Below are 18,726 nucleotides of genomic sequence, written 5' to 3' on the forward strand. Positions count from 1 at the left end.
CTCTTCTATAAAATGTGAATAATAAGACCCAATAGGTGTTCTGAGAATTAAATGACTTAAAACATGCAAAGGTATATAAGAATGTTCCTAGAAGCATTATGCATTATTGTCAAAAACTATAAATAATCCCAATGTCCATCACCCGTGGAATGGATAATTAAATTGTGGCATACTTTGAAATACTATACAGCAACAAATGTGGATAAACTATATCTACACACAGCAACATGGATGAACCTCAGGCATGTAACGAAATCAAATAAAGGGCATACTGTGTGATTCTATTTAACTGAAGTTCACAAACAGGCAAAACCAATTTATGGCATTAGAATCCAGGGTAGTGGCTGCCTTTGCAGAGGAAGGAGGGGTTAGTGATTAGAAGAGACAATCAGAGTACCAGTAACTTCATAGTTCTTGACATGAGTAGGATATACATGGACGTGTTCACTTTCTGATAATTCATTGAGTTGTACAGTTATTACAGTTATGTACAGTTTTCTCCATGTGAAAATACAAAAATACTTCAATATGAAAGTAAAAACAATGCCAAGTCCTTAGAAAAGCACTTGACACATAGTAAGTACACAATAAATGTTAGCTACTTTTAGGTTTCCATGGCAATACATAGAAATGTATATTCTAATCTTTAATGTCTGCATTGTATTTCTTTGAGTGGATGTACCATAACACATTTTATTAATACACTGTTGAAAGACATTGAATTTTTCCAATTTTTCTGATTTAATTATAACTTCATGTGGTTTTATACTTCTGTGATAAGATTTAGTTGATGTTAATGATGAAATAATGGATCATTACAAAATCATACTTTCATGTATGGTTCAGTTAAGAATCACCCAGATATCTATTCTAAATTCTTAAAAAATTCACCTTGTATCTTTTGTATAGTAAAATTGGTGCAAGTTAACCATACATTCTTTATTGTCATTTATCAGTTTATACTCTGCCTCTTCCTAAATGGGAATTTTCTAATATGTGGCTCAGCAAACTTTAAAATTGTGACAATAGCTAAAAAATATGCTAAAAAGTTGTAAAAACACTCATTTCAAAATAATAAATACAAGCCAGGAGAAAGAAAATTCACTATTACATATACGCTTTACTTGCAGTGGTCTGGAATTTATTCAGTACTTAGAGGTTTAGAAATATTTTCAATTTTAAATAGTAGCTTAAAGACATTAATTGATTAAAATGAAACCATAAAAAACAAAAGTTAAATCAGATTAAAATGAAATATGCTCCCCAAATGGTTTAAGTAAAATATAATAGTCAAATTTCATATACATTATTTTTTAAAAATCCTACATTGGTTTACCTGTGCTCGCAGCTTCACTTCATTCACTTCATTGCTTAGGTCTTCAAGATCTCTACCCAAATGCAGACAAAATTGCTTAATTCTTGTTTCTCTGTCACCCACAGATTTATCAATGGCATTCCGAACAGCAACAATGGACGGCTTCATAGTAGCAAAAACAGCAAAGTCTTCAGGAGGTGTGGGAACCTGATACTGTTCAATGAGCTTGTACATTTGAATCACTACATTCCCTTCATCTTCAAGGCTTTCAATCTAAATAGAAACATTGGTTGCTCGTTAAATATGTCAGAGTCCTATAACACCTTTAAGTTTTGTCTAATAGGAGACAGCTGCTGTGCACTATGACCATCACACTGGGAATAGCCAGCATGTGAGGAGTGCATTTAACATTGCGATCAAACTGGCTGAAGCCTGCTGGGTGATCAATACAGTCGTTGTTAAAATACAGGCAATCAGACACAGGAGTAAGTTGTTCAGAATTGAGCAGTTAGTATTATTCTTATAAATGTTTATTTCTCTCTTCTCTCTTTTGTTCCCTAGTGGCATTAAACAGTGCCAATATTTCAAGTTTTCAGAGACAACATGTGCTGTGAGGATGCTCAGCAGTAATATCTGAGCTTCCAGGTATGTGTGCTGAGCAGTGATTGTTCCAGAGCAGCCCCTGAGGTGTGGCCAGGCCATGATCCTGGCTGCGTGTTCCCCACTATCCTTTAATAAATACTTTTACTACTTCCAACTGACTATGAAACATTTTCACTTTGATGTCTTATCTTCAGTGGACAGTGTTTTTCCTAATCTAATTTTCTGGCAAAAGACTGTCTAATTTGGGAGGAACCCTCCTCTCTCCCACTCTGCCACGTGGTTTTAGTGGGAGCAGCCATGTTTATACAACTCGACCCAACCTCCTGGCCGCAAGCTGAACCAAGCAGCATCAGATTGGGACCTGGTGAACTCAGCTCAGTCTGACCTCTCTCTTGAATGTGGGGAGAGTCAGACTGCAGGTGCTGGCAGAGGCCATCAGCTTTCACGCGGAAACAAAGCAGGTCCTTAACACGAGAAGATAACTGCAGAGAGGCTTTTAGAGAACTGGTTCTCAACCTTTAGCTTGCATCACAATCACTTGGAAAACTTGTTAAAACACAGATTGTTGAGCCTCTCTCCTGAGTTCCTAACTCAGAGGGTCTAGAGTGACGCCTGGAAATATGGCGTCATATTTCTAACAAGTTCCCTGGTGATACTGATGCTGCTGGTTTGGGCCCACCCTTTCAGAACCACTGTTCTAGAGAGGAGCAGAGATGAGAGGTAGAAAGAGAGAGCCCTTCGTGGTTTCCCTACGCTCCTCTAGTCCCTACTTCCCATCCTTTTAAAGGCTAGGCTCTTTCCATGCCTTTGGATTCTAGAAGATATCCCTGCAAACTTCGAATAAATCTTCTCATTTTTCTAAGCTAACTGCATGAGTTTTTGTTACTTTCAGCTGAAAGTCTAACACCTTAAACAAGTTATAAACAGAACTAAGTCTCTGTGCCCCAAGATCTGTTCATCTTCCTGTACATCCTATCCTTGCAGTAAGCACATGTCCAGGTTCCTCTGGGAGTGTCCTGGTTTACAGTTATTGTCCTGGCATAGTGATTAATAGTGTCTCATTCACTCTCAAAAATGGCCTGGTCAGATAATGATTATGTGGCCTGCCCTACCTCCACTGGTTCATGATACTACTCTCTACCCTTTCACTGTAGAAAGATACCCCAGAGTGATCTCGGACTTCTCTTGTTGTCCCCTCATTCAGTTGCCCTTTCGATTCTACCTACTTAACATCTCTAGCATCCATTCCTCCTCTCCTGTCCTTGAAAATAGTGCTTTAGCTACAGTTCACCACTTTCTCCACCAAGCACCCTTTCTCCATAGCATATCAATTGCCAATCATGCTCTTGTCCTGCTGCCTCAGGTCTTTGCACATGGTTTTCCCTCTCCATGGAATGCCACCTGAATAGATGCACTTTAGGACATAGCTTAAATACCACATCCTCCACAAAGCCTTCTGTGACCCACAGGCCAGAATGACCACAAGGCTCCAGTCCCACAACAGTGTCTTACACCTATACCCATTGTACAATAAGTATCCGCTTTCACTCTAGATTCTGAGCTCCCTGAAAGCAGGTGTACTCATTGTTAGAAACCCTGCACCCTGCTAAGTAGGTATTCACTAAATTTTCTGAATGAATGGATGAGGTTCCAAAAAAAGCTGTTCACATGTGGAGAGCATCTCTCCTGGGAAGCTGCTTCCCCAACACATCACCCAGCAATGTACAGACAACCTCATGGAGATGGGACACAGTCTGAGTTGTCTGCATGGCACATCAACTCTGCTGTTCTAGAACCACACAGTGAGAGCAGTCTAACCTCTGCAACATGATCCTACCTTCCTGTCATAGTTTATATAACAGGATTGCGGATGGGGGGGTGCTGAATCCATTTATTAGCTATCTAGAGTTAATATTGGAAGAGAGAGATTCTCTCGGTGGCTGGCTAGACGTGCGCTGTAACTTGGAAGCTGCTGGTAGCCATGTCTGCTGCTGTGGGACACAGAAGCAGAAGCAGCCTGTCTGCAGAGGGAGAGAAGCAAGGCAGACCCTCAGAGAGATGCAGAGAGGGGAGATGGAGAGAGGACCACCTGGGTTTCCCACAGCCTTCTCATTCCTGGTTCTGGTGAGTTCCTAAGCCTACCTACATTCTTGATCAAGGGGGTAAGGTTCTATGAAACACTCTTGAATCCTTAAATAGGGTCCCCACTTTTGGCCTAAGCTAGGTCATGTGGATTTTGGTTATTCGTCCAAGGAGCCTTAACGACTAGTATAAATCATAATAACTGGCGTCTTTAGACTCCTGGGATGATGTACGAGTAAACCTGAGGGAAAACAACAATCATCTGCCCTTTTACGAAGGTGCTGCTTCTTGAAATGAGAAACAAAACTGTTACTTCTACAGGCACATGAAATAGCCTTTACAGGAGTCCCTCCTTATCCTCAGGGGATACGTTCCAAGATCCCCAGTGGATGTCTGAAACCATGGATAGTACCAAACCCTGTATATACTATATGACATATACTACCATATACCTATGATAAAGTTTAATTTATAATTAGGCACAGTAAGAGATTAACAACAATAATTAATAATAAAATAGAACAATTATAACAATATACTGTAATAAAAGTTACCATAGATCTTAGCAACCTCAGCACACGATTTTTTTCCTTTCCTTATTAAGTCGAGAACTTTCAACTTTTCACTTAATGGAAGCATTTTATGGCTTCTCTCTGGCATATCTGAATTGTCAGCATCACTACTCTTGCCCTTTGTGACCATTTTAAGTAAAATAAGGGTTACTTGAACACAAGAACTGCCATACGATGATAGTCGATCTGATAACTGAGACGGTTACTGAATGAATAATGGACAGGTAGTGTATACAGTGTGGATCCGCTGGACAAATGGACGATTCATGTCCCGAGTGGGACAGAGCAGGATGGTATGAGATTACATCATGCTACTCAGAATGTGCATAATTTACAACTTATGAATTATTGACTACTGGAATATTCCATTTAATATTTTCAGATTGTGGTTGACACAGGTAACTGAAGCGCAGAAAGCAAAACCGCAGATAAGGGGAGACTACTGTGCTATTAATTCCATTACTATATAACAGACTATCCAGTTGTTAATCACTTATTTCACTCAGTTTGTATTTTTTTATTTGTAACATATCTTTAATTTTCAGATATTTAAGAAAATATTTTATCTCTATTTCAAATGCCAAATTGATATTAATGAAAGCTTATGAAAAACTGACTATTGAAACTATGTAAATGTTGGACTGCCTGCCACAAGAAGAGCCTGAGATGAGGAAACCAAGTCTCCAGAGAGAAAGAAATAAGAGAGACAAAAAACTATGTGTGTGTGAGAGAGAGAGAGACAGAGGGAGAGATAGCTGACCCCATCATATGCGCCACTTGAGTCCCCATATCTACTGTTCTACCTGCCCCCACCTCATTATTTAAGCTGGTTCGAGTTGGGTTTCTTCATTCATAAAGGTACATTTCCTGACTATTATGCAGATATAGGTTGAGGGTCAAGAATTCCATTACGACTAATATCTGGATTACAATTCTATTGCCATTTATCAATATTTATTTATAAATAAGCATTGAAATAAACTGTGGTTGAGAGCATTGGCTTTGTGGTCAGAGATCCAAATTTAAATTCTGGCTCTACCCCATACAAGCTCTGTGATCTTGGACAGTATAATCTATTTTAGTCCCTGTTTACTCATCTGCAGAATGAAAATTAAAATTATCTATACTTAAGTTTTCGTGAGGATTTAAAGTATAAAAAATTAGTGAAAACCCTGACTAGTTGTAAGGGTTTGATAAACGTTAGCTGTCATTGTTGCTGTGATGCAGGGCATCTAATTAGCTTGTCTGAAAGTGTTTATGATATTTTGACAGATGGTTCTTGAGCTTCAGTACCTCGATATCTTCTATTTGTCTTTCATACCTACCACAGGATCTGGAATACTGAGTAATATAAGGATCTACTCACCCTTTCCTGAATTTCATCAAGAAATACCAAGCTGTTAACGTATTCTATGGTGGTAGTTGGAATAAATTCAAGTTTATACTCTGCATCTTGTGCCTCAGAGATAATGGCATCCACTTTTTTCTTGCTTTGACGAGGAAGCATATAATTTAGCACCTAGGAAAGAAAAAAGTGTGATTCATAACTACTTGAATATTTCCATTTTATTATATATTTTAGATAAATCCTAATTGAACATCTGTTAAGTCAGCAGGTATGGGAAACAGCAGTGTATATGAAGGGATTTCTTTTTTAACTTTAAATCATTACTGGTCACATGAACCAACAGATAGGGCAGGTTTTGAAGACCATTTCTAGGACAAACTAGATCGCACAGCTTATTAAAAAGGTTGCCTAAATGCTCCGATCTCTTGTAAGCATCCTTTCTGCTACTTTGCCTTATGCAGTGGAGATTGTAGTACCCTCCCAGCATCAATTCCACTCCTTTCATGTTGAGTGGTAGCATTTGGTTTGGGGGAAATTGACCTCTCCTTCAGAAACAAAGATGGAGTCTGACAGATCATTAGGCAAATTATGAGCATGGCTTCCTTTGGCCAATGTGATTGGATTAGGGCGGAACTCTGACCTTAGTTGATCTAATCTAATAGAAGGCCAGGACTTTTGTTTAAGGCTGAGAAATGTGTGCGTAGAATCTCAATCTCTCTTTCTGTCTCTGTAAATAAACAAGGAAATAATTAGCCTATGGAGCTTTTGACAACCATTTCACAAACGTGAGGGAATGCTAGCTTTAGGATGAAGCTGGCACATCAGGAGGCTCAGTATAAAAAATGAAAAAAAATTGGGTCCTTGGTAATACCATTGAGTCACTAGATCAAATCTCCCTGATGCCATCCACCCTTTGGTCTTTTTGGATACATAGCCCATAAATTATCTGATTGCTTAAGCCAGTTTGAGTTCAGTTGTCTTTGGGTTGGTATATAGCAGTGATCAAAAATTTGTTGAAATTGAATTTAATTTGCTCCAATTATGTATTTTTTCCATTTTTAACAGATGAAAGAAGCAAAGCTCTAGAAGAAAGCCCAATGCCATACAGCTAATTAATGACAGAACAGATCCTAGCACTCAGGTCTGCAGTCTTTTATACAGGGCTCTGTCTTCTGCTGTCTACATCAGGGTTCGGCAGAGGTTTTCTGTAAGGGCCAGACAGTAAATATTTTAGATTTGCAAGACATACAGTCTCTGTCACAACTACTCAACTCTGCCCTTGTAGTGAGAAAGCACCCACAGGCAATACACAAGCCAATAGTCATGGTTGTATTCTAATAAAACTGTATGTACAAAACTGGTGGCAAATTAGACTGGCCCTTTAGGCTAGTTTCCCACTCCCTATTCTATAGCATTGCCCCTCTGGAGGTGTTTGATTATTTATAGGTATACTCTTGGCTCCAAAGGAAGATCTGAAAGTTACTACAGAAGCAATAAAAATTTCCTCAGCTCTCCAACTCACCAAAATATAATCAGATTTAGAGGCAGCTTCAGATCACGAAATGATCTCCTACCTTGATCTCAGTATCCTACAATCAACCAGCATTCCCATTACAACACTGAGCTGTTACAGCGGTATCTCTTTTGCAAGAAGCTTTGAAATGCTCCAACAAAGGAAAAAGAAGTGGCAGTAAGAGGCTAGTCTGAGTGAGACCTGCAGTCCCCTCCCTTCCCTCGTCTGAAAGCTGACTGTGCTTGGGACAGGAAGAAGCATATGGGACTTTTCCTAGCAATTAATTTTAGACTTATGTTAATTTTAAATATTTGCAGTACTAGAAAACAAAGATAGTTTATTTGCAGTAGAAAAATAAAAAAATCATTGTAGACACCATAATTAAAATTTTTCCGAGTTCATAGTTACCTCCAAGCATCGCAATGGTGATGGAATTAGTTTTTCTTTTAGCAGCTTAGTGTCAATGAGCAGCAATCCTACATTTCTGGTGGGTCTTAGAGCTACTGCGTCCTTGTGCTGTCTGTGATATTTTTCCAGTTGTTCACTAAAGAACGTAACATCTACATAAAATAATTCATATAAAGCATAAAATACATCATATTAAATTTTAAAGGATCATTATAAAATATATTAAAAATCATTGCATTAATAAATTTATATATGTATTTGTGTTATTATCCATATGTAGAATACCTTGGATAACTTTAAAATGTTAATTCATAATGCTTTATATTTTATTCTTGTAATAAAGAAACTGATATTTGATAATTAAATGTGTTTTTAAATAATAATTAAATATGTAAATATGTTTTCCGGCTCCTATTAAGAGAAGGCAGATGAAAATAACTTGTAATTGCATTAGAGGCCCTAGTCTGGAATAGACTAGATTGTAGAGTCAGGTTGGTTCAGGTTAATCTAAGGCTCTCCCACATGGTACCTCAAAGTAAAGCAGAGGATATTAACACAACAAAAGTTTGAATCACAAGAGATCACGCAAAGCTAAGGCTATCTCCATTCCTCTTCCCAGCGCCTCTCTGCCAGCCCTGCTCCCTGCATCATGGTCGCAGCCTTTGTCAGTGTGCATCTGCCATATGCTGCACTTGCATTGTGATAATCTTCCCGCCTCCATTTTCTCCCTCCTCCAAGCGACCTGGAACCAGTGGAAGCAGGATTATCCTTGGATACTCTTTTATCACACTGTTGGTTAAAGACAGCTCTTTCTAACACACATACAATACTAAACTACTCTGCCTGTCTTTCAAAATCCTGTACCCCGCTGGGCCTTTGAAATTTAGCTCACTTTATCTCCAATTACTTCCTCCACTTGGGTCAGACTGATTTCCTTACTGCTCCCTGTTCTCCTTCTGTAACCCTCCTCTATCTCCCAAAGGGAAAAGGGTGTTGATTCCTGCCTTCATGTCATCTCCTCTCCTGAAGATAGGGGGAGTGTGACATAGCACAAAGAACACACCACAGAGAGCCTCACAAGCCCTAGGCTCCACTCTCTAACCCAGACATGGCTTTGGGTAAGTCACTGAATCTCTCTGAGCTTCAGCTTCCTCATAACACTGAAAAGGGACAACAGTTACCTACCCCACTCACTTCAGAAGGTTTTGATTTTTTTTTTTTTTTGGTGAGGAAGATTGGCCCTGAGCTAACATCTGTTGCCAATCCTTCTCCTTTTGCTTGAGGAAGACTGTCACTGAGCTAACATCTGTGCCAATCCTCCTCTATTTTTTGTATGTAGGATGCCGCCACAGTATGGCTGACGAGTGGTGTAGGTTTGAGCCTGGGATCTGAACCCGTGAACCCAGGGCTGCCGAAGCAGGGCGCACAAACTTAACCACTATGCCATTGGGCCGGCCCCTGATGTGTGTATTTTTGAGAATTAACAAAATAAGGATATCAAACGATCTGAGAGGCTCTCTGGTAAGGAAACCTGTAGAACGCTATTTGGCATAGTATTTTCCAAACTTATTTGAACAGCCTTCTTTCATGGTATCACATAATTGTCCTTCAGAATAGTGGTCCAAGGAATATCAGTTTAGGAATCCAATTGTCCTAAATACTCTCATTTTATACATAAAGAAATTTAGATCGATAAAGTTAAATGACTTGGCCATAGTCACACAGCCAAAGAGAAACAGAAGAGTAAAGCTGGTAGGAGAGAAATAAGATTTATTTTCTATCTCTTTTTGCGTTAGAGGAGAGAGAGTATGTATAACAATTAAGTATACAAGCTTTCAAGTCAGAGAAAACAGTTTCTAAACCACTTACTAGCTGTGTAATCATGAAGTTGCCTTATCTCTATGTATTTCCATTTCCTTATTTTTAAAATGAGAATACTAGCACTTGCCTCGTAGAATTGTGAGGATTAGAGGAGATGCCTGAAAATCACTTAGCACAGTATCTATCATGTCATAAGTGCTCAGCAAGTGTAGACATTATTAGTAAACACTGACATTTATAGGAATTTAGTGGTGAGAAATGCCTAATTATGTCAGGAAGCCAGAACCTGTCCCCTGATCATCTTCTGGGGCTAGAGAGGGGACAGTCTAGCCAAAAGTTGAAACAGACATTTATGAAGTATCTATAATATGTGCTAGGCAATGTTATAGTAGTTAGAGGGAATATGGTAATAGGCAATACAGGGTATCCAAGGGGCAAAGCTACTGCCTATTAACCCCTGGCAAACAATTGGGTTTAGAGGTGCAGGAAGTACCAGGGAGTTCCAGAAAAGGAGGAACATAGAGTCTAGGAGTCAGGACAGTGTACTCCAAAGTACCAGGCAACAAATAGTTAATACCTGCGAGACCCTCGTTCCAGGATTGGGACAGAAGTGACAAGCCAAGGCAGGACTAGATTACCATCAATTTAGGAGTCTGGTGACCTCATCCAGACAGGAACTTGGTGAGAGATCAAAGTAATCCACTGTGAGGAATGTGGTAGCAGGAGACTAGGAGGCCTTGGGCTTAAGGCTATGAGTAGAAGATCTACATGACTAAAACAGCTATTTGGGTTAGGCCTAAGTTGTGTGCTGAAATGCCAGGCTCCATACCTTACTGCCGCTATGGTGCTTTGCCACAGCATGCGAGGCACTGTGTCCCTGTCAGTTCAGTTCAGTTCAACACACACAAAGTTTCAGTGTGACAGTGTTGTTGAAGAACAATGGAAATCGACTTGTCTAATTTTTTTGTTTTCTCAAGCGGGGCTCCCCTTTGGCCTCTCTCACAAGTCAGTGTTTTGAAAAAAAGGTTCTGTCTCAGATTTTAAAAACTTAAGGGACATAACAGTCAGATACAATGCCTGCTCTTGGACTAGGTCCTGGGCCAAACCAGCTGCAAACTGCTTTATTTGGGGAATTTTCAATATGGACTAAATGTACACTAAAAGATGGTTGTTTTTTTTAGGCATGATAATATTACTTTGGTTCTGTAAGAACATGTTTTTTAGAGATGCATATTGAAATATTTAATTTAGAGATGGAATGTCTAATTTACTTTAAATACTTCAGCATAATAAAAATTAAAAGTTGAAAGAAATACATAAAAATTTATAGAAAAAAGTAGTGCTGGTTCATGAGGCAAAGTATCAAAGGAATCATTTTTGTGTACAAAAAAATAAAGCAATAAAGCCAGTGCATGAAATAAAAAAAGAATATAAATGATATGCTTCACATTTTTAAATAGTAATAATGAATAATATATACTTAATTTTCATAATCATCTGAGAACTTCCTTGCCTGAAATTTCTCTTGGGTCTTGTAAATCATTTTATTTTTTTGAACATAATGATTTTAATAAAATCATTTCCCCTTGGGTCTAATTTCATGACTAAGAGTTGTTGATTTACACCCACCAGGTTGAAATATGGCTGCAGAAATAAAGAGTAACCTGAATTTCTGGGATAGAAAAACACTTATGTAAACACTATTTCAGGGGATTTGTAGAGGGATGCATTCCTTTCAACTCCTTCCCATATATAGGCTATCTAGCCTTAGTACTGATACAACTTCACGCTAAAAGATAAGCCATTAGGGAGGAATTGCTTCCCATAAAATTCTAAAATAAAACAGTAACACTGAGTAAAGTCAAAGAAAAAGTAATTCTACAGAAAATAACCTAGAAATGAATAAACTCTTGCCTTTTGTCAGGCCAACTCTTTCTGGCCACCATTTCTATCACCATACACCACCAAAGAGAAACCCAGAATACTATAAACCTTGATATCCCTATCAAAAATCATTAGTGAGGACAAATGGAAAACTTACCAGGTTCTTGAAGTTTAAGAGTTTGTAAATCAAGACTTTCATTTTCCTTAAAGAATATCTGGAACTTTTCAAATGTAGCTGCATATAACTGAGCAGATTCAAATGCAGCCTGTATGGCTTCCTGAATGTTATAAACAAACAGATAAATAAAATTGTATTTTTCCTGAGCAGAATTTAATTCAATGTAACTATACAAACAAACACAAATGCCTCCTCTGTGTCCAACAATATGCTTTGACCTAGAGATACATAAGTGAGGGAAACCATCCTTGATGTCAAGGAGCCTTAATGGATTCACTTATGAAATTTAAAATAATACATCTTCAAATCTGACTTCTGAAGAATTGTTCCTTATGATTCAAAGGAAGCACACTTGTAATTTTTTTAGCTTCATGGTGAACTATATACATCACTAGTAAATATATGGCAAGAGACGATGTCTATTCATTTCCAAACTGCAAATTTTATGTCTTAGTTGAAGTGTTTCTAAGCAAAAGCAAAAGGATTTCGCGTATCTACAAAATGACTTGCTTAATCTTACTACCAAATCCTCTGTATTGGCAGGTCTCTTATTCCAAAATGTCTTCATAATTTGCCCTAATAAAAATCTTTCCTTCACCTCTCTTAAACTTGGCTTCAGTCTCCCCTTCCCCACAAAGTTTTTTCAAACCAAAACAATAATTTCCAATCATCTCAGTCCCTTTAATACCTATGCCAATGCATATTATCATAGCTCAATGCCTATGAAAGGTAGGATTTTTTTGTTGTTGGTCTTGGCCCATGACTCCCTAGCCTTCCCTTCTATTTTCTACCAAGACTTTTCGCAAATGACTGCAATTTGTCCTGGAGAAAACTCGAGATGATCAATGAAATTGCTCATTCCCAACACATCAATGCTACGGTAAGTGGCTCAAAGTCATGCTTTATGGATAGTGGCTAGCAGTAGAAAGTTTAATTACATAGAATAGCACACACCATATGTGGCTACATTTAGTTATTTGTTCACTTATTTCCTTTTAATAGGTTCTTATGTATGCTTCTTGAATGTTTCTGCTGTTTATTTCTTTACATTAAAAATTGAAATGAAAAAACTATATCAAACTTGTATCTCCTTTGAGCTGACTTAATAGTGTCTCTGATATGTGATCATGCAGGTGACAGAAACACAATAGGAGGCCCATAAATGGAAAGCTCCACCAACATGTTCAAAATACGACTTGAAACTTTTATTTTGAAATAATTTCTGATTCACAGGAATTGCTGGAATAGTACAAAGAATTCCATATACCTGTAACCAAAATTCCCTAAATTTTAACAACTTATCACATTTGCTTTATCATTCTTTCTCTATGTATTATTTTACTCTGAAACATTTCAGAGAAAGTTGCAGGCACAAGAGACTTTTACCCCTAAATATTTCAGAGTTTATTTACTAAACACGAGGACATTACGATTATCTAAATCAGGAAATTAACATCAATATTAATATTATGTAATTACAGACCTTATATAAATTTTGCCATTTGTCTCAATAATGTCTTTCATAGCAAAAGAAAAACTTTTTTCTGGTGCACTCTTCTATTCAAGATCATATGTTGCATTTTGTCATATCTCTTTGGTTTCCTTTAATCTGAAACAATTTCTCAATCTTTCTTTGTCTTTCATGACCTTTACATTTTTGAAGAGTATCTCATTTGTGTGTGTGTTTTATATTTCCTAATGCTTAGATTCAGTTATACATTTTTGGCAATAAAACCACAGAAGGGATGTGTGTTCTCAGTGCATCATGTCAGAAGGCACATCACATAGATTTGTCCCTTTACTGGTGATGTTAACACGTTGATTAAGGTGGTGTCTGTCAGGCTTCATCACTGCAAACTTACTATTTTTCCCCTTGAAATCAATAAATATCTTTCGCAGAGCTGCTTTGAGACAATACTGTGTTTCTCATCATACTTTTGCATACTCATTTTACTATGCATCAGAGATTCCCGTCTGTTTCTATGATGACCATCAGATGATTATACTTTACGTTTTCCTTCTACATTTAGCAGTTGGCATTCTGCTGTAAAGAAAAGCTTTCTTTTCTCCCTCAATTCATTCATTCACAATATGAACTAATATATTTTCATTTTGTTCAAGAGATTATGATACTGTTATAATCATTATTTATTTTAATGGTCAAATTGTCCCAGGGAGACCCTTCAAGTTGGCTTTTTTTAATCTTTTCTACATGTCTCCATTATTCTTTAGGCATCTTCTTATTTTTTGGTTCAACAATATGCTCTGGACTTGTCCTGTACTTTCCCTGCCCCAGCTCTTGAATAAGCCATTTCTCCAAAGAGATCTGGTTCCTGTTAATTTGGAATGGTATATAGAAACCAATGTGTGGACATCAGATGTGCTCACTGCTATTAGGTTGTCATTGCTTCTCGGCTATCTCAGCAGATAGATCTAGGAAACACACACACACACACACACACACCACATACATACACAAAACCCTATATAGTTCTCTTCCTATTTATCAATTAAAAACCATAAGTTCATAACTCCAATTCCAGTACAACGTTATAGGAATATAGCATTCCTATAGTCTGGCCTTCCCTTTTCCATATTTGTAACTCCCTCTCGGAGGATGAGTAACCTCATTTCATTATCCACGATATACTTACTTATTTTATAGACCACACAGAAAATAGTTTCAGAGTCGCTAACACACTAATACCACTGTGAAAATCAGACTAAGTGGAATTTAATATTTGTTACAGTTGTAATTGTTTTTAGCCTATACGGACACAAAATACTGTGTTTAAAAGTTACTTGGGGGCCAGCCCCGTGGCGTAGCGGTTAAGTGCACGCGCTCCACTGCAGCGGCCCAGGGTTTGCACCCCGGGCGTGCACCAATGCACTGCTTGTCAAGCCATGCTGTGGCAGCATCCCATATAAAGTGGAGGAAGATGAGCAGGATGTTAGCCCAGAGCCAGTCTTCCTCAGCAAAAAGAGGAGGATTGGTATGGATGTTAGCTCAGGGCTGATCTTCCTCACACACACAAAAAAGTTACTTGGTTTAGTTTTTTCTGTCTTCCTTGCAGTGTGGCTATGTTATTCATTGGAAATACATTCAGGTTTGTTTGTTTTCATTTGAATTCTATTTTAGGGTTTTGCTTCCCATTCTTGTTGATTTTTTTTTAGAGCTATATTAAAAGGTAGAGTTTGAAAAGTATCACTATCTTCATTTTTTCCATTCCATACCCACAATCCTCATTCTTCCTACCCCATTCCCAGTATCCCCCCTGTGTAACCAATTTCCTTAGTTTCTGGTTTATCTCTCCCCTATGCCCTATTTTCTGACATAAAAAGTAGCATACCATAGATATTCTTCTGTACTTTGCCTTTTTCAGCTAACAATATATCCTAGAAATCACTCCATACTAGTTAATAGCTATTTTCCTCATTATTTTGTTCAGCTGCATAATATTCCTCCATGTAAATGTATCAAAGCTTATTCAATCATTCTCCTATGTATGGGTATGTTGAAAGTTTCCAATATTTGGCAATAAGAACAATGCTGCAATAAATAATCTAGTGCATATGTACTTTTGTATTGCTGGAAATGTACCTTCAGAGTACATCTTTAAAGGTGGTATTGCTGGATCAAAAAGGAAATGCATATATAGTTTTGTTATATATCACAAAATTCTCCATCATTTGCATTCTCACATGTAAAGTGTGAGAGTGATGTTTATCCATAGGTGTTGAAATACTTTTTAATTTTGCTAATCTGATAGTTGAGAAATGCTACCTTAACTCTGTTTTAACTTGTATTTATCTTATGAAGTGAGGTACAATATATTTTCTTATGTTTGGGTGCTATTTTTTGGTGAATTTTCTGTCATATGTTTTGACCATTTTTCTTCCTAGTTTTGGTCTCCTCTTTCTCTCCCATTTGTAAGAGTTCTGCATGTATTAGGAATATTACCCCTTAGCTGTGATATATATGCTGCAAATATATTCTCTCAGTTTGTAATTGTATTTTGACTGTATGATTTTTTTTGCCTTGCAAAGTTTTTTAAATTTTTATATAGTCAAATTTATCAATTTGTTCTATTACTGCATCTGGATTTTGAGTTGTAATTAGATTGTTCCTTTTGAACAAGATTATAGAAGAATTCTGCCATGTTTTCTTCTAGTACTTGTATGATTTTATTTTATTTTTTTTTTTGCTTTTAGATCCTTGATTCAGTTTTTCTTATGTACAATATGTGATATGGATCTAATTTTATCTTTGTCCAAATAGCTAATCAGTTGTCCCAGAACTATTCTGAAAAAGTCCATATATGTCTCAAGGATTTGAGAGCCCATGTTTTTCATACCCATGCATTTGGATGTATTTCTGGACTTTCTATTCTCTTCCACTGGTCTGGTAGCTATTCATGTGCCAATACCACACTCTTTTAATTATAGAGTGTTTATATTTAATATTTGGTAAGGATAGTATCACTCACAGTTTTTCTTTTTTCAGTGTTTTCCTAGCTTTCTTGCATGACTAGTTTTACATATATGCCTTACTACAAACTTGTCTAATTCTATGATAAAGCTTGTTAGTATTTTTATTGGCATTGTGTTAAATTTATAAATTAACCTAGGAAGAACAGACATCTTTATTATATTGAGTCATTCTATCTAAGAACATTTGTCGAAGTCTATTTTTCTAGAAGCTTTTAAGAAAACAAAAAATTTTCTTGATATAGGTTTTTAACATTCATATTAGGTTTATTCCTAAATATATTACCTTCTTTGTTGCTGTTATGAATGGGTTTTTTTCTACCAGGCATTTTCAGTATTCTAGAACAATTTATGTAACATTGTGAATAGCTGGTCTTTGGACATTTGATAAAATTCCCCTGTGAAACCATTTGGGCCTGGTGCTCTTTGTAGCATATTTCTTTGATAACGTCCTCTGTTTCTTCTGTGGAAATTAGTAGGCTTTCTATTTTTAATGTGGTTGCTTTAGATCAGCATGTTTCCCTGAAAAACTATCCATTTAATCTAGGTTTTCGAATTTATTTGGATAAATGTCTGCAAGGTAATCTTGACTTTTTTTTCTGTTTCAGTGGTTATTTCCTTGTTATTTCTCATTGATTATGTTGGTTAGGGCTTCTATATCCTTATTTATTTTTTCCTACTTGATCTGTCTTACAATAAGAATGGAATGTTAATGTCTTCTACTCTGTGTTTCTATTTATGTTCCATTGCATCTCTTGCATTATAAAAGTGTTTCCTGTGCTAGTTAGTGCATAGAATTTATAACCCCTGACTCAAAGGATCACAAATCCTGTTTTCTTATTGTTTACATTTGCCTCTACACTATTGAATATCCCTTCATTTTTAGCCTTTCTGAATCAATTTGCTTCGTGTTTCCCTCTTGAATACAACATATTTATCTTGCCTTGTGAGACAAACTTAATATCTTTTTCTTTTAATAGATGAATGCAATCACATTTCATTATGTTATTGATATAATTGGTCTCAACTTGGTTGTATTATTTTTATGTGTTTTATGGTTATTTTCTGTGTTTCTTTATTTCTCTATGTGATAATATCTTTTTTAAAAAAATGCCATTAGTCACCTATTCCCTTATTAGCCTTTCATCATTTGATTTGCTGGTTTTTACTAATATTCTTTAATCCCCACTTATACCTCTAAATCAACCAATAAATGTATCCTACTTTCCTCTTATTCTCTCCTTTCTCTTTCTGTTTTTAAAGTTGTATTATTTGTACTTCATTAGAGCATACAACATTTATATATTAGTCTCCCATCCTTGTCTCTACCTATGCTTTAGTCTTAGATAGATCTACAATTAAATATATTAAAAACTCACCATCAGTTTTTTTATTAAGATGATTTTTTTAGAGAAGTTTTAGGTTCACAGCAAAATTGAGAGGAAAGTACAGAGATTTCCCATATACCCCCTGCTCCCACATATGCATAGTGTCCCTCATTATCAATATCCCCCCCAGAGTGGTATATTTGTTACAACTGATGAACCTACATTGACACATCATAATCACCCAAAGTCCATAGTTTACAGTATGGTTCACTCTTAGTGTTGCACATTCTGTGGGTTTGGATAAATGTATAATGACATGTATCCATCATTATGGAATTATACAGAGTATTTTCACTATCCTAAAAATCCTCTGTGTTCCACCTATTCACCCCTACTCCCCAACCCCCAGCTGGCAGACACTAATCTTTTCACTGTCTCCATGGTTTTGTCTTTTCCACAGTGTCATATAGTTGGGATTATACAGTATTCCCATTATACTTATGTTACACCTTTTGAAGTTGTCCCACAGCCCTTGGATATTCTGTTCTGTTTTCTTCAGTCTTTGTTCTCTTTGCTTTTTGGTTTTCAAGGATTCTATTGATATATCCTCTAGCTCAGAGATTCTTTCCTCAGCTTTATCCAGTCTACTAATAAGGTCATCAAAGACATTCTTCATTTCTTCTATAGTGTTTTTTTTTTTTATCTCTAGCATTTCTTTTTGTTTTTTTCTTAGGATTTCCATCTCTGCTTACATTGCGCATCTGTTCTTGCATGCTGTTTACGTTATCCACTAGTGCCCTTAGCATATTAATTATAGTTGTGTTAAATTCTGGGTCTGATATTTCCAATATCCCTGCCATGTCTGGTTCTGATGCATGCTCTGTCTTCAGATTGTGTTTTTTCCTCTTTGGTATATCTTGTAACTTTTTTGTGATAGCTGGACATGATGTACTGGGTAAAAGGAACTGCTCTAAATAGGTGCTTAGTAACGGGATGGTGAGGTGTGTGGGGAGGGTAAACGTTCTATAGTCCTGTGATCAGGTCTCAGTCTTTTAGTGAGCCTATGCTTCTGGACTGTGAACCTCATAAATGTTTCTCATTTTTTTCTCTCCCCTTTAGGGGGACAAGATGGCTAGAGTGGGCTGCAGTTGTGTATTTCCCTTCCCCCAGGTCAGTGAGGCTCTGA

The 18,726-nt window shown here is 36.9% G+C and overlaps 1 protein-coding gene across 1 annotated transcript in view; it reads right to left on the reverse strand.

Annotated features, from left to right (window-relative positions):
• Positions 1-18,726, reverse strand: part of DNAH6 (dynein axonemal heavy chain 6) — a 261,696-nt gene that overhangs the window by 186,919 nt on the left and 56,051 nt on the right. The window contains exons 12-15 of the mRNA XM_058550814.1: positions 11,704-11,824; positions 7,842-7,993; positions 5,939-6,091; positions 1,337-1,588 (exon numbers count right to left, since the gene is read on the reverse strand). Coding sequence (XP_058406797.1) covers positions 1,337-1,588; positions 5,939-6,091; positions 7,842-7,993; positions 11,704-11,824 — 678 coding nt within the window. The remainder of the gene's footprint in view (positions 1-1,336; positions 1,589-5,938; positions 6,092-7,841; positions 7,994-11,703; positions 11,825-18,726) is intronic.

Source organism: Diceros bicornis, chromosome 12 (assembly GCF_020826845.1).
Source record: "Diceros bicornis minor isolate mBicDic1 chromosome 12, mDicBic1.mat.cur, whole genome shotgun sequence".
Taxonomy (NCBI): Eukaryota; Metazoa; Chordata; class Mammalia; order Perissodactyla; family Rhinocerotidae; genus Diceros; species Diceros bicornis.